Below are 14966 nucleotides of genomic sequence, written 5' to 3'. Positions count from 1 at the left end.
GAGCCGGCCTGGCGGGGTCTTAGAGCTCAGCTTCAGCCATGCTGCCCTTCACACTTCCCTCACCTGTCCTGTGTGGCACAGCCAAGCTGTTTCCCCTTCGAGGGGTCCACGGACGTTGGGCCGAATAGGTGAAGGAAGCTTGGTGGTGGTGAGGCAGCAGAGCTGGGGTTCTGAGTCTTGCCCCTCGAGGGCTGCCTCTGGGCTTAGACTCTCAGCACTTCTCCTGGGGGTCCTCCTCTGCTTGCTCCAGGCATGGGATGCTACTGGATACCTCAGGGGTAGGTCAGGAGGATTAATGAAGGTGCAGTCAAGTGCTCAGTCCAGCGCCGGACACATGGTGGGCGTTCAGAATGGTAGCTTGCCTTGTCGATCGATGTTCAAGTAGTTCATGACCTGGTGAGCAGCATATGCGTGTCCCTTGTGTCCCGGCTCCTCCTCGACACCCAGCCTGCATAGGGTCATCTGCCTGGGACAGGCACTGCAGGAGACAGTGCTGCGGGGGATGTGACCTGCACCATCTGCAGGGGGCCTTTCCTCTCCTGTCTCCTCGCTCCAGTGTCTGAGTCACAGCAAGGTTTGGAAGACAGGAGTTAAGGAGGTGCAGGCAGCACTTGCCTGGGCCAGAGAGGGTTCGGGCAGTGCACAGCAGGCCACAGCCTGGTGGACTGGGGCCCGGTGACGCTGAAGCGTCACCTTTGTGTCATTGTGTGCTTCATACCTAGTTCCTCTAAGGCCTCAGCCACTTTGTGATGGTCACGTGTTTACGTGTTGTACCCCTCCCCACCCCATTCAAGTCAAGCCACTCAAGGGCCCGGAGAAAGAGACCAGGAAGGCGGTCCTGCCTATAGCAAAACTGTTTCCTGTGTTCTTGTGTTGAGGCCAGCTCAAGAGTAGGTGCTCAAGAGATGTTTGTTGACGGACTGTTGGCAGGAATTAAGTTGGGCAGCGACTTGCCCTAAGCAGGGAAACTGTGTGAGTAAAGTCGAGGCTCTGAAGATGGTATGAAGACCAAGGTGGCTGCAGGAATTTGGAAGAAGGCTGGAGTTTACTGTTTACTGTTCCTCATTTGTCTTATTTTAAGAATGAGGTCAGCTGTTACAGTGGCGCATGCCTGTTAGCCCAGCACTGTGGGAGCTGAGCAGGAGGTTCGCAAGTTTGAGCCCAACCTGGGCAACTTAGTGATTCGGCAAGAGCCTGTTTCAAAGTTAACAACAACAACGAAATTGTCAATGGGGCCACGGACGTAGCTCATTGTGAAGGCCCTGGGTGCAGTCACAGAGGATGAAGTAGGGCAGTGAAGGCCTAGAGATTCCCCCGAACCAGGATGTGTGTGGGGCCTCTCATGCTTCTGCCTCCGCACCCAACCTCCAGCCTGGTCCAGTGGGCACAGCTGGGTGGGATGCTGGCGGGAGCCATTGTCTTTGCTCCAGGGTGTCATGGCAGGGAGCACCCCCCAGTGCTGCTGCTCTGGCCTTGCTTTCCCAGCACTGCCGGGTGAAGCAGGAGGGGAAGGCATGCACCACCATGACAGTCTTCACAGTTGCGTGAAAGTGGTAGCCATTTGGTGGAAACTGCTTCATATTTTGAGTTTTATCTTTTCCCGGAACAGTAACATGCATGCATGTGGTACATCCCCCCTTCTGGATTCAGCAGTGGCATGAGCTACAGCTCCCGGCTGGCCGCAGAGCACGTGGGTGAATGACCCATATGATAAAGTACTAGCATTTGTTTGGATATTATGATAAAGTCATTTTGTGGTAGATGATTTTGCCTGGCTGTTGGTTGACGTTAGCATTCTGAGCTTGTTTCAGTCAGTGAGGCCAAGCTAGACTGTTCTGTAGCTGAGTGCTCCAAGCACACTTCCCTTCCCCCTTGTGCTGGGGGTGGAACCCAGCGCCTTGCTCATTCATGCTAGGCAACTGTTCTACCACTGAGCTACATTCCAAGCCTTTTTATTTTATGTTGAGACAGGGTCTCAAGACATTGCCTATAGGGCTGGGGATTTAGCTCAGTGGTTCCAGCACCTGCTGCTCAAGTGCAAGGTCCTGAGTTCGATCCCTGGCACCAAAAAAAAAAAGACATTGCCTAGGCTGGTCTTGAACTTGCAGTGCTCCTGCCTACCTGTAAGTAGCTGGACCATGGGCATGTGCCACCAGGCCCAGCTTCAAGTGCCCTCTTGGTTTTGTATATTTTTAACTGAATAATAAGTTTGTCAGGATGTAACCCTCCATACGCCAAGGAGCATCTGTCTTGTGATAAAAGGAAAGGAGCGGTGTATTAGTCCTGGACTGAGGAAAGAATCCGGGGAAGAGTGAACTCCTGAGGCAAAATGTTGACTGCTTAAATCCCCCAGCCTGGGCTGGATGTGCAGGTGTGATGAGACATCTCGCACTGGGTGGGGACCGGATAAGCACAGGAGTGACGCTGTCAGGCTGGCTTGCCAGGCATTACGTTGTGTTACAGGCTTCCGTGGCGGCAGGCAGGCAGGGCTGTGAGAAGCTGCTGACCCGTGGGGGTGGGGCTGGGAGAGGACATCGGGCCCAGGCCCTGGTTTTTGTGCTTATTTTTGTGTTGCCAGCAGCGGGAGCCAGCGCCTCAGGTGCGTCAGGCAGGCTGAGCCACACCCGCGGTTCCTGCAGGTCTTGGTTTGTTACCTTCTCAGCCCAGGTTGTTTCACCTTCCAGAGCCCTGGCCTCTCTGAGTTCAGCCCTGGGATGCGAGTCTTTCGGGTCCCAAAAGTGTTTCTTTCTGGAGTAGCCAGTTGTTCTGATGTTGAAGGACCCTGATAAAAGCCGATAGATTTCTGGTCTCAGAGTCCCCGTGTGACCAGCGTTTGGGGCCCAGGATGTGCTGTTTGTGCTGGGGTTGCCCTGGGGAGGCTGTCGGGTACCTATTGGGTGGGGCTGGGGGACAGAGCTTGCAGGTCTTTGGGCCAGGCCCTGGGAGCCAAGTCCGTGATTATTATTATTATTTTTTTTAAACATGTGTGTCCGATTTATTTCACTTACGAGTATGGTCTTGGGCTGGGGATTTAGTTTAGTAGTTCTGCTGCCTGCCTCGAAAGCACAAGGTCCCGAGTTCAATTCCCAATAACCCCCCCAAAAAAGGGTATGGTCTCAAGGTCCATCCATTTAGCTATAAATGTCTGAAGCTCATTCTTCTTTATGGAAGAGTAGTACTCCATTGTATAAAAAAACACACCTTCTTTATCCACTCATCAGTTGACGGGCATTTGGGGTGTTTCCAAGATTTAGCTATTACAAACAGTGCCACTATAAACATGGGTGCACATATGGTATCATGGTATGATGCTTTTAATTCTTTGGGGAAGAGGTATAGCTGGGTCAAATGGAACCTCTGGTTTTAGTTTTTTGAGATATCTCCACACTGATCTCCACAGTGGTTGGACCAGTCTGCACTCACATCAGCAGTGGAGAAGGGTTCCTTTTTCCCCACAGCCCCTCCAGCATTTGTTATTGGTTGATTTCTTGATAGCAGCCATTCTTTCTGGAATGAGGTGGAATCTCAGTGTTGTTTTAATTTGCATCTCTCAAATGACCAGTGATGTTGAAAATTTTTTCATATCTTTATTTGCCGTTTCTAATTCTTCATCTGAGAAGGGTCTTTTCATTTCAGATCCCTATTTTTGCATTGGGTCTTTAAATTTGAGGGGTCTGATTTTTTTTGAGTTCTTTATATATTCTAGAATAACGGTCCTTTATCTGAATAGCTGGTGAAATTTTTTTCCAACTCTGTGGGTTGTCTTTTCACTCTGTTGGTTGTTTTTATTGCTGTGCAAAAGCTTTTTTTTTTTTTGTTACCAGGGATCGAACTCAGGACTTTGCGCTTGCAAGGCAGGCGCAGGAACCACTGAGCTAAATCCCCAGCCCTCAAAAGCTTTTTAATAAGATGAGATCCCAGTTGTTGATTCTTTGTAGTATTTCCTGTAAGGTCTGGATTTTGTTCATGAAGTCTTTGCCTACTCCTAGCCCGGGGATTTAGCTCAGTGGTGCCACACCTGCCTTGCAAGCATGAGTTCCATCCCTGGTACTGCAAAAAAAAAAAAAAAAAAAAAGAAAAGAAAAAGAAAAATGTCTTTGCCTACTCTTATGTCCTCAAGCGTTCCACCTATTCTCTCTTCTTCTCTTTAGTGTTTTCTCTTTAGTGTTTCTGTTTTAATATTTAGATCTTTGATTTTAGTTTAGTGCATGGTGAAAGACATGGGTCTAGTTTCAGTCTTTGGCAGGTAGAAAGCCAGTTTTTCCAGCACCATTTATTAAAGAGGCTATCTTTCCTCCAATGAAGGTGTTTGACTCCTTTGTCTGGAGTTGTTTCTGCATCCTCTAGTCTGTTCCATTGATCCTCAGGTCTGTTTCTTTGCCAGTACCATGCTGTTTTTATCACCATAGCTTTGTAGTATAATTTAAAGTCAGGGATTGTGATACCCCCTTCTTTGCCTTTGTTGCCCAGGATTGCCTTTGCTATTCTAGGCCTTTTCTGGTTTCAAATGAATTTAGGATTGTTTTTCTAATTCAGAGGTTATTTTTACTCCTCTGTTCATGGCACATGGCCTGGCTCAGCAATGACTTCTGTCCCTCACTCTGGCTCCCCCGGCAGGTGCAGCGGGCCACTGTGGAGCTCTTGTGGAAGGGGCAGCAGGGACCTTCTCTGGGCTGGTGTTGGCCTCACGCTGGGCCCCGGGGCAGGGCTCCTGGGAGGTTCACCAGGTCCCAGGCCAAAGGCTGCAAGGTGGATGAGGCCAGCTGGTCAGAGCTGCGGGACCACATGGGCCAGGAGCGACTCCATTTCACTACTGAAGCCTGTGGCCAGGGCCCTGGGTGACCCAGACCCAGTCTTGGGGACATGGAGTACAGGTCCTCAGAAAACCTCCCTGTGGGCAGAGTCCAGCTGTTCTGCTTGGCCACCCTGGGCTCAACTTTGAGGGTAAGGAAAGGGGATTCTGGTGGAACAGGGCCAGAGCCCCTGGCTCTCTGAGGGTCAGGGCATGGGCCACCCTCTTTCCATCTCTCATAACGTTTTGGTCCCTTCAGTGCCCTCTATTCCTCTTAGAGCATATGCTGTGTTTCTGTTAGGGACAGAAGAAAATCTAGACTAAAGCCAGGGTTAACAAAGCTTCAGGCAGTCATAGCATTAATGAATGGCTGTTGGATGCAATCTGAAGCATTAGGAACAAAGGCATGCATACCTCCCACATATCTTTAGGCTTTCGCCTGTCCCCTCAGGCACTGTCTGTCGCTGATGCTGAGGAGGACCGTGGTGTCCAGCCCTCTGAGCACTGAACACCCCCTGGAGCCTGTCTGTGCGGGTCGGCTCTCCAGCCTTCCCTGAGCATGGCCAGGTGGATGGGTGTCTTCGAGGTGTGTGCAGGGGCTCTGGAGGAGGGAAGCACAGGCACTCCCAGCTCGGGAGCACTCTAGTCTCCAAAGCAGTGAACTCGTTCTGCCAGGTAAGCAGACTGTGGCCTGCAGAAGTGACACGACTTGCCCACTGTTTGCTGCAGGACCAGAACCGACACCAGGGTCTCATTCCTCCACATCACACCTGCATTTTGCAAATTTCCAAAATAAATCCCAGAGGGATTTACTCACTTTATAATCCAGGTGCTCCCACACTGTGAGCTGATGGAGCGGCATGGTGGACGGTGGGGTTAGGGCCATGAGACAGTGAAATGGCTCAGGAGACAGAGACAGGAGGTGGTCACTGAATGGGTGAGGGAGAAGAACAAGGCCAACTATGCTTCTGGGTTTTTTTTGGTTTTTTGAGACAGGGTCTCACTGTGTAGTTCAGGCTGGCCTGAAACTCACTATTGTAGCCCAGGCTGGCCTCGAACTCTAGGGGATCCTCCTGCCTCAGCCTCCAAGTGCTGGGATTATGGGATTACAGGCCTGCACCACCACACCTGGCCTATGCTCCTATGTTTCTACCCTCTGATGGGCAATGATTCATTTGCAGAGAGAGCAAAAGAACAGAATTCAGGCTGGGCTTGAGCGTGTCGAGCTTGAGGAGTGCTGGGATGTCTGTTGAGATGCATGGTGGGCAGTTGCTGTGAAGGCCCACAGCTCAGGAAAGGTGCAAATCTGGTCATCAAAGACACATGACGGTGTGGTGCTCTGGGTCCTGGGACAAGCACCTGTGGTCCCAGCTGCTTGAGAAGCTGAGGCAGGAGAATTGCTGGCCTAGGAGTTTGGGGCAGCCTGGGCAGCACAGAGAGACTGTGTCTCAAAATAAAAAACACACTTACACAGTAGAAATGGAAATATGGATGGGACTCTCCCAGGTAGGGAGTCTGTATAGGGTTTTCAAAAGAGGCCTCGGGCCTGTGATGTAGCTCAGTGGCACAGCACCTGCCTGGCAAGTGAGAGGTCCTGAGTTCAATCCCAGGTACCAAAAAATAAATAACGAAATAAAATAAAATAAAAGGAGGCATCATTTAAGGAATGAGTGCTGCAAAATATGAAGCCAAGGGGAGATGGAAAGGGAACAATGTTAGCAACTTGAAACTCCCCCTGCCCCATCCACTTCTTTTGAAAATGAGCTTAAGTTTTGTGGAAAACCTTGTGGAGTTATTGTCATAATTTCACTGAATTTGTGAGTTTTTGGAGTGATTCAACATCTTTATGGTATTGTTTTCCATCCATAAATGCTTTCCCCCCTGCATTTAGGTATTTTATTTTACTTTATTTACTTATGTGTGTGTGTTACTGGGGATTGAACCCACACAGTGCTGAGCTGTAGCTCCAGGACTTTTTATGTTTTTATTTTATGTTTTATTTGAGGCCCAGGCTGGCCTCAAATTTGTGATCCTCTTGCTTCAGCCTTCAAGTAGCTGGGATTACAGGTGTGCATCCCCATGCCTGGCTTATGTCTCTCTAAACAATTAACTCAGTTTTCTGTTAAAAGGTCTCATATTTTGTTAGATTTATTACTGGGTACATTATGTCTTTGTTTTCTAAATGGAATACTTTTTTTAAAATTATATTTTCTAATACCTTATTTCTGATATAAAAGAATATAATTGATTTTGAGATGTTGAGATAGCATAATTCTTAGAAGTTTTTATAATTTGTAGAGTCTTTTCTACAGAGACTTTTGCTACTTCTTTCCAGTCTCTGGTTCATTTTGTCTTGTCCTAGTGTTTTTGTCTAGGACATCTGTTAAAATAGAGTACGCATTGAAAAATAAGAATTTTTTTGTACTAGGGATTGAATCTAGGACCTTACACAGGGTTATATCCCCAGCGCTTATTTTTTTGTCAGAGTCTTGATAAGTTTGGGCTGTCTTCCTGCCTCAGCCTCTCAGAGTGCTAGGATTATAAGATTGGACCACACACCTGGCCAAAATGAGCTTTTTTTTTTTTTTGGTGCTGATGATTGAACCCAGGGCCTTACACACAGTAGGCAAGTACTGTACCACTGGGTCACATCCTCAGCACAGAATGAGAATTTTTTTTGTTTTGTTTTGTTTTTTTGCAACAGTCTTGCTTATGTAGCTTAGACTGGCCTTGAACTCACTGTGTAGCTCAGGCTAACTTGTGGTGATCCTCCTGCCTCAGCCTCCCACGTGCTGGGGTTACAGGTGTGCACCACCATGCCTGGCTACAGAATGTGCATTCTTTACTGTAGTCTTCATCTTAAAGGCGATGCTAATGTTCCATCATCAAGTGTAACATTTATTGTGCAGGTTTGGGGAAGGTATCTTTGATTAGACCGAGGCAATTCCTTTTTGTTTCTAGCCATTTACTAAGAGTTTCTATTGTGAACAGGTCCTGGATTTTATCAAGTGAACCTTCTGACTTACAATTCAGAAATGTTGTTTCTGCGTGCGTGCGTGTGTGTGTGTGTGTGTGTGTGTGTGTGTGTGTGTGTGTTGCATACCCAAAGTAAACAAGTCATTGTTTTTCATTTGGTGCACTTCGGGTTCGGGAGGGATGGCATCGCGGAGAGCTGGGGAGTGCTCTGCCCGGCGCCCTCTGCAGCCAGCGTCTTAGATTCACTTTCAGCGCTGTAGTCACTCGCCCTGCTCGTGGTCCATTTGTGTGACGTCTTCCATTCACATCGAGTCCATTTTCTCTTACCTTTTTTTTTTAGCCATGGCAAAATTTACTTGAAAAGATAAAAGAGTGAATGAGAAACTGGCTCTGCCGAGGAGCTTGGGCCGAGTGAGAGGAAAGAGCAAGACGGACAGACACGCTGGAGGGTGCAGGGCTACGAGAGGCCCCTGTGGTCACCAGCTCTTATCTTTTCAAGCACTCCCTTTATTGTTTTCATGCTTCAGTGCTAGTGAGAGCTCCCTCCGTCTTTGTCTGAACTGCCTGAATTCAGTCCTCATTCTTGGGTTACGCTTTTGCTGGGCTCCTGCTCCAGGTTGGTGGTCACTTTCTGGAGTGTTAGGGCTCCCCTGGCCGGGGCTGTGGAGGTAGCTCAGCCCCGCCCCTGTGCATTGAGCCGGCCCAGCACCCAGCTGAGGGCAGGCTTCTCTGGATGACCTGCCCTTTCTCACCCTGGAGGTTTTGAAGTCTTGTCTCTATTTGGTATTCTGCAGTGTCCCTATGATACGCATTTATTACTTCCTTTTCTTTTCCTTTTGTTTGGTACCAGGGATCGAGCTCAGGTCCTTGCACTTTCGAGGCGGGCAGCGGAACCACTGAGCTAAACCCCTGGCCCTTACTTCCTTTTCTGTATTCTCTCTGGAATCCTTTTGCAGTGCTAGGGACCAAACCCAGGGCCTCAGGTGTGCTGGCCTGTACTCCACCACCTGAGCTCCTCCCAGCCCACCATCTTTTTTTTTTTTGGTACCAGGGATTGAACTCAGGACCTTGTGCTTGCAAGGCAGATGGGGGAACCACTGAGCTAAATCCCCAGCCCGCTCTAGAACTTTTTTATTTTGGAAAACTAAAACTCCTTCCATTCAGTGACAGCTTTCCATTTCCTCCTCTCGCTGACTGACTGCTGGGAACTGACAGCCGTGTAGGGTTTGACTTTCGTGAAGGGCTCGTTTCATTAGCCTGGTCCCCTCAAGGCTCATCCGTGGTTTTCTTCCTGATGACACTACTGTGTACCACACCTTGTACATCCATTCGTCCGGGCATGAACACTTCACCTGTTGGCTATTGTGAGTAGTGCTACCATGGACATGAGTGTACAAATATTTTTCTGAGACCTTATTTCCATTCTTTGGCTATATATGGAGAAGCAGGATTGCTGGATCCCATGATAGCTCTTATTTATTTATTTATGAACCAGTACCAAGGATCAGACCCAGGGCCTTTAGCATGCCAGGCAAGTGTCTTACTTCTACCACTGAGCTACATTCCCCAGCCATCGTCTTAAGTTTATTTATTTATTTACCATCTTTGGTACTGGGAATGGAATTTAGGGCCTTCACTGAGTTAATCCCCAGCCCCGTCTTTACTTTTCAATTTTGAGACAGGGTCTTGAGAAGTTGCCCAGGCTGGGCTTGAACGTGGCCGTCCTAGCTCAGCCTCGCAGAGTGCTAGGGTGATTGTGTGTGCCATCACACCTGGAGCTCTTTAAGTGTCCTCACAATGTCGCACTGTTTTACACTCCCATCAGCCATGTGCAGTGCTTCGCTTCCTCTTTGCAAGGTGCTGATCTGATGTCGGAACACTCCCTAGCACAGTCCTGTTGCCCCACCTCTAAGCCCTTGCCTGAGTCCCCAGTACGTGCTTAGGTTGTGCCTTGGTCATGTGCCTTGCACAGGTGAGCAGCAGAGGTCTGCAGAGGGAGAGGACTTGCCCAGAGCCCCAACCTCCACATCCTCGCAGACCTCCCCCTGGCTCCCTGAGGGCCTGGTTTGGGGTTTGGCACTTCTGGGTGGCCTGTGTAGTTCTTTCGCTGCTCACCGGTGCCATGCTCTCTGTCCCAGCAGACTCAACAGGCACGCCTCCAAGCAGAGCCTTGGAGTGCAAGGCCGGCACCATTACCTCCAACGAGTGGAACTCTCCCGACTCCCCTGTGGGGAGCAGCGTGTCCAGGTGCAGCCAAGCATTGAACAAGCCCATTGACAACGATGCAGAGGGCGTGTGGAGCCCGGACATTGAGCAGAGCTTCCAGGAAGCCCTGGCCATCTACCCGCCTTGTGGCCGGCGCAAGATCATCTTGTCAGACGAGGGCAAGATGTACGGTAAGGAGGCTGCAGGGCTGGGCATCAGGCCCCAGGTTCACAGTCCAGGCCTGGAGTAAACTGAGCAGGAGACATGGACACAAGGCTTGTGGTCCTCTCCAGATGCCTCTCAGGGCTTCTCCCAGGTGTGCACTGCTTCCTCTGCACTGAGTCCCCAAGGGATGGGGGCATCTAAGGAGAGCCCTGCGGATGGGTGAGGGGGGTGGGGCCCTGTAGCTGAGATGCTGTGATATGGAGAATTTAGAGCTGGGCCTGTGAAAGGTGAACCACAAGAAAGACTTGTGGCCCTTGCTCGCCCCGCCTCCCTGGCTCAGCTCATCCACCAGAGCAGGCGGAGCTTCTGTGGGCCGCCCGGGGAAGTGGATCTGTCCCTCCTTGTTACGTGGGCCAGGGCACGAGGGCACCTCAGGAAATGGCCCAAGTCCACCCACTGTGTGGGAAGGATGGCAGTCACACAGCTGACGACGTGGGTGGAGGAGAGGGCGTCTGGAAAGGACAAGCCAGAACCAAGACAGAGCAGCTGCTGCAGGCCCAGATCTGGCTTCCGGCCCATCTTGAAGGCCCCCAGGACCTCTGGTCTGGCAATGGCCTCAGGACAGGACCTGCCGACCGATAGCGCCTCTGTGCCTGGTGGACATCAGTGAGCACAGAGGGCCCTCCTGGGCCTCCAGCGCCAAGGCTGCAGGCCAGCTGCCCACCGCCAGGGCCGTTGTTTGCACTCTCCTCTTCCCGAACAGCGGCGCCCTCCTCTAGTGCAAATGCTCACTCAGAAGGCCAGGGCGTGGGGTCAGGTTGGCAGGGTTGGTGTCCTTGGGGCCTCTGAGGGTGACCTGTCCCACGCCTTCCTCCTGGCTTCTGGGACTTGCTGGTGACCTATGGCATTCTTTGGCTGCAGCCGAGTCTTCCCAATATCTGGCTCTGTTGTCACATAGTTGTCTTCCCTGTGTCCTCTTCTCATAAGAACACCAGCCATCAGATCTGTTTTTTTTGAGGCAGAACATTTATTGGTATACTTTAGATATATGTAATGACAACACTCATCACAGGGAATGTGCACCTGTATGTGATATATCCTGCCTCTTTTTTTCCATCCCCCCCACCCCATATGCCCCCCTCTCTATATAACTGTTGGATTTAGGGCCACCTTGATACATTGTGACCTCATCTTAACTAATATGCCTGCATATTAACTAATAAGCCCTGTTTCCAGATTGTGTCAGATGTTGGGCTGGGGGTATATGTCAGTGGTAGAATCCTGCCTAGCAAGTATAAGGGCTCGGGTTTAAGCCCCAGGGTTACAAGACAAAATAAACAGCATCAGATACTGAAGCTCTGGGTGAATATAAATTTGGGGGAACACGTTGCATCAGATTTCTGTCACTCACAGATTACACAAGAAAATCAACTTCAAAGAGGAAATGGTTTATCTTGGTTCTTGGTTTCAGAGGTTTTGGTCCATGGTCCCTTGGTTCCAAGTTTCTGGGCCTGTAGTGAGCCAGCATGTCTTGGAGTTCGAGGAGGAGCAGTGCTGCTCACTGTGGTGGCTAGGAAGCAGGGTAGTCAAGGAGGAGGAAGGGGCTGGGGACAGCATGCTGCCCCTCCTGAGTTCTACCATCTCCTGTCAGCCTGTTGGGCTGAGACTCTCTCAGTGGCCTGATGATCCCTCCACCATCCAGAGGCCCCCTCTGGACACTGCTGCCTTGGGGACCAAGCCTTCAACACGTGAGCTTGAGGGGGCATTTCAGATCCAAATCATGATACTCTTCAACATCTTCAGCCCACTGAAATCAAGCCTGCCTTGTTCCTGGGTAGTGGGGTTCTACAGCCCTTCCTTCCACAAGCTTCTCCCAGAGTCCCTCAGGCAGTGAGTGGAGAGCAGGGTGGCCACCAGGCATCTGCCCCCAAGCATGGAGCTACACCTTCACCCGAAAGCCCTCATTGCTCCCCTCCCCACCCTGCCTCTGCCTGGCCCTGGCTCAGGTGGGTCAGGCCCGGGCAGGGGACTGGAAGCAGGACACCGTGTCTGATGACTCACCTGGCCTACATGAGCAGAGGTCCTGCAGGAGCCAAATGCTAGCTTAGCCCTGTCTCCTCTTACCGTGCCCAGGCTGATCCAAGGCCATGCTACATGAGGAGCCGAGAGAGGGCCTTTCTGCAGGCTGGCCCATCCAGCCAGGAGGTATAGATAGCGCTGAGCTCACCAGCATGTGGGATAGGCCTGGGAGGAGGGTGGAGGACGTGCTGCCCAGCCACTGAGACTGGTCACACTCTGGTGTTCTGTCCCCACTGCTCCCCTCGGGGACCTGCTGTGCTCGGCCAGTGCCCTCCAGCCCCACCCAGAGGCCCCAGCCGGATGCTACCACTGTCTTTATGCTCCTGAGTCCCCTCACCAGAGACTGTGAGCCAGGTGGGCCAGTCCTGAGGGCAAGCAGGCAGGACCAGGCACTGAGAGGATGGTTCCAGACCTGGGACAGGGCCTGGCCTTGGCTTTTGAGAGCAGGAATTAGACCTGCACCCAGCCCAGGCCAGGAACACCTGGTAAGGAAGCCCCAGCAGGCCCAGGCAGACATGCAGAGGACCTACAGAGCCGCACCAAGGATTAGCGCCTGTTACTTCTGCACTGAGCCTCCCACACTTGCTGGCCGACCCCCCATGCCTCCAGCACCTCTAGACTCTCGGGCCAGCTCCCAAGGGTGCTCACTCGCACTCACAGCTGCCGTTTTTTGCCCTGTCACTGCCATGCTGTCCCTCTGACCTCTTCCGGTAGGCTGCCCCTGGCCTGGGGGCAGGGTTGAGGACAGCAATTCTAGCCCTTGTCTGCCTCCCTTCTGCAGTTTAGCGCAGGCCCTGTGTGATCTCATCTCTTCCCTGCTCCTCTGGAGGCCGTGGCTGGTGCAGTTGTCTTCTGCACTCATTGCTTTCTGCCCTGTTCCTTGGTTTTCCTATCTGTCTCCATTTGTTCTCTGCTTCTCCTCTCCTGTGTCCCGACTTGGCGTCCTGTGCATTCTTTTTGTGAATGTGGTACTAGGGATAGAACTCAGGGCCTTCACATTGAGCTATATCCCCAGCCTGAGACAGGGTCTTGCTGAGTCACTAAGTTGCCCAGCTAGGCTCAAACTTGCAGTCCTTCTGCCTCAGCCTCCCAGAGTACTGGGCCTTTAGGTGTGCATCACCACACCCAGGTAGTCAGTGGGTTCTTAGGAAGTGCTGGCCCATCGAGCCAGGCTGGGGCCGAGGGCTCAACGTCTATTCTTAGTGACTCCATGGTCCATGTCTCCATGGAGAGACAAGGAGGAGCAGCTTTGGAAAGTGAACCACCCAGGAGGCTCTCAGGCTGCAGACAGCTTGGGGAGAAAGTCGAGCCTGAGCTGGGGGGGCGGCACCAGGCAGGGGCAGGGGAACTGAGAGCAAGGCATCAGCCCACACACAGGTAGGACCGTGCAGGGTGCTTGGGGCCCAGTGGAGGGTCAAGGCGAAGCAGCATCCTGACAAGCTGTGTAAGGGAAGGGGCCTGCACTCACAGGTAGTCACACAGCTGTCAAGAGGCAGCATCGAGGCAGAGCTGGCAGGGGCTGGGGGCAGGCTCTGCACTGAGGACGGGGTCCGGAGCCTTTGCTCTGTCCCTCTGCGGGCTGTGTGTGGCTTGCAGCCTTGGGCTGGAGGCCTCGCTCTCTCGGGTGCACTTTGTCCTGCAGCTGGGCTGGGGCTGTGGAGGGAGGGGGAGGCCTGAGCAGAGACCTGCAGAGGGAAGTCAGCATCCCCAACACAGTGGGGCCTCCCTTGGATGTGGCTGAGTAACCAAACTCATGGGGATAGAGAATGAAGTTACCAGGGACCAGGGATGGGCAGACGCCGGTCCAAGGTCGTTTCAGTTAGACAGGAGGAAGGAAGGTTTCTGACACCAGTTGCACAGCAGGCTAATGAGCGTTAATAATATAGTGTGCTTCAAAACTTCCCTTCCCTTCTCATTCCTTCCTTGGGGTCAAACCTAGGGCCTCATTCATGCTAGCGAAGTGCTCTACCACTGAGCTACCCCCAGCACCAACCGAGTAAGTTTTAAATATTTCCTGCGTGAAAACGGTAAGTATTGGAGCTGGGCATAGCAGTACATGCCTGTAATCTTAGCACTTGGGAGACTGAGGCAGGACGGTTTCTACCTGGAGGATAGCCTGGGCTACATGGGGAGTTTGAGGCCAAGCTGGACTATATAGTGACACCCTGTCTTGAAAAAAGCACCCCCCCCAAAAAAGGGTATTTGAGGTGATGGATCTATTAATTAGCTTCACTTAAGCATCCCACATTATATGTATGCATACCTCACTCTGCACCCTACAGTTAAAACATTTCATAGACAGCTGAGGCAGCCGTAGCCACTTGGGTCTGGCTTCTGTGCTGCCCACCCACACTGGCCAAGGGGCAAAGTCAGACAGTGGGGTGAGCACGGGGCCTGAGTGAAGGCCTCAGCCAGTGGTAGGTTGGTCTGGGAGAGCCCTTTGCATTAACCCAGTATCTTAGTGGGCCAGGTTAGGATCACAGTAAGTGGCCTCACCTGGAGCAACTGGGCAGGTCGTCCTAGGCATGTCTGTTGACAGGTGTTCCGGGTGAGGTTTTCTGGCCTGTTTCCTATCTGGCAACTAGGTATAATTACCTGCACATGGTGTGAGGAGGTGACCTTTGCTCACGTGAGCTCCTTCCTCATCCATAAAATTGTTTTTTTCTTTGTTGACACAGAGTCTTGCCGTGTAGCCAGGTTGGCTTTGAACTCACCCCAGCCCTCCTGCCTCAGCCTCCTGAGTGCTAGG

At 51.6% G+C, this 14966-nt stretch overlaps 1 protein-coding gene across 17 annotated transcripts in view; it reads left to right on the top strand.

The window, feature by feature from the left end:
- The window catches only part of Tead4 (TEA domain transcription factor 4), a 53832-nt gene that overhangs the window by 12816 nt on the left and 26050 nt on the right, over positions 1-14966 (top strand). For 10 of the 17 annotated variants that reach the window (XM_087213577.1, XM_013067331.3, XM_087213578.1 and 7 more), the window contains one exon: positions 9910-10164. In XM_087213577.1, coding sequence (XP_087069703.1) covers positions 10051-10164 — 114 coding nt within the window. In that variant the 5' untranslated portion in view covers positions 9910-10050. Of the gene's footprint in view, positions 1-8936; positions 9133-9906; positions 10165-14966 lie in introns of those variants that run through there. The other 7 variants (XM_021248076.2, XM_021248080.2, XM_021248074.2 and 4 more) reach the window with 2 other exon arrangements.

The sequence above is a fragment of the Heterocephalus glaber genome, unplaced genomic scaffold (assembly GCF_053883595.1).
Source record: "Heterocephalus glaber isolate CG9 unplaced genomic scaffold, H.glaber_assembly_v1.0 deba00001444, whole genome shotgun sequence".
Lineage (NCBI taxonomy): Eukaryota > Metazoa > Chordata > Mammalia > Rodentia > Bathyergidae > Heterocephalus > Heterocephalus glaber.
The sequence above is the reverse complement of the archived record's forward strand: the minus strand, read 5'-3'. Positions and strand labels throughout refer to the sequence as shown.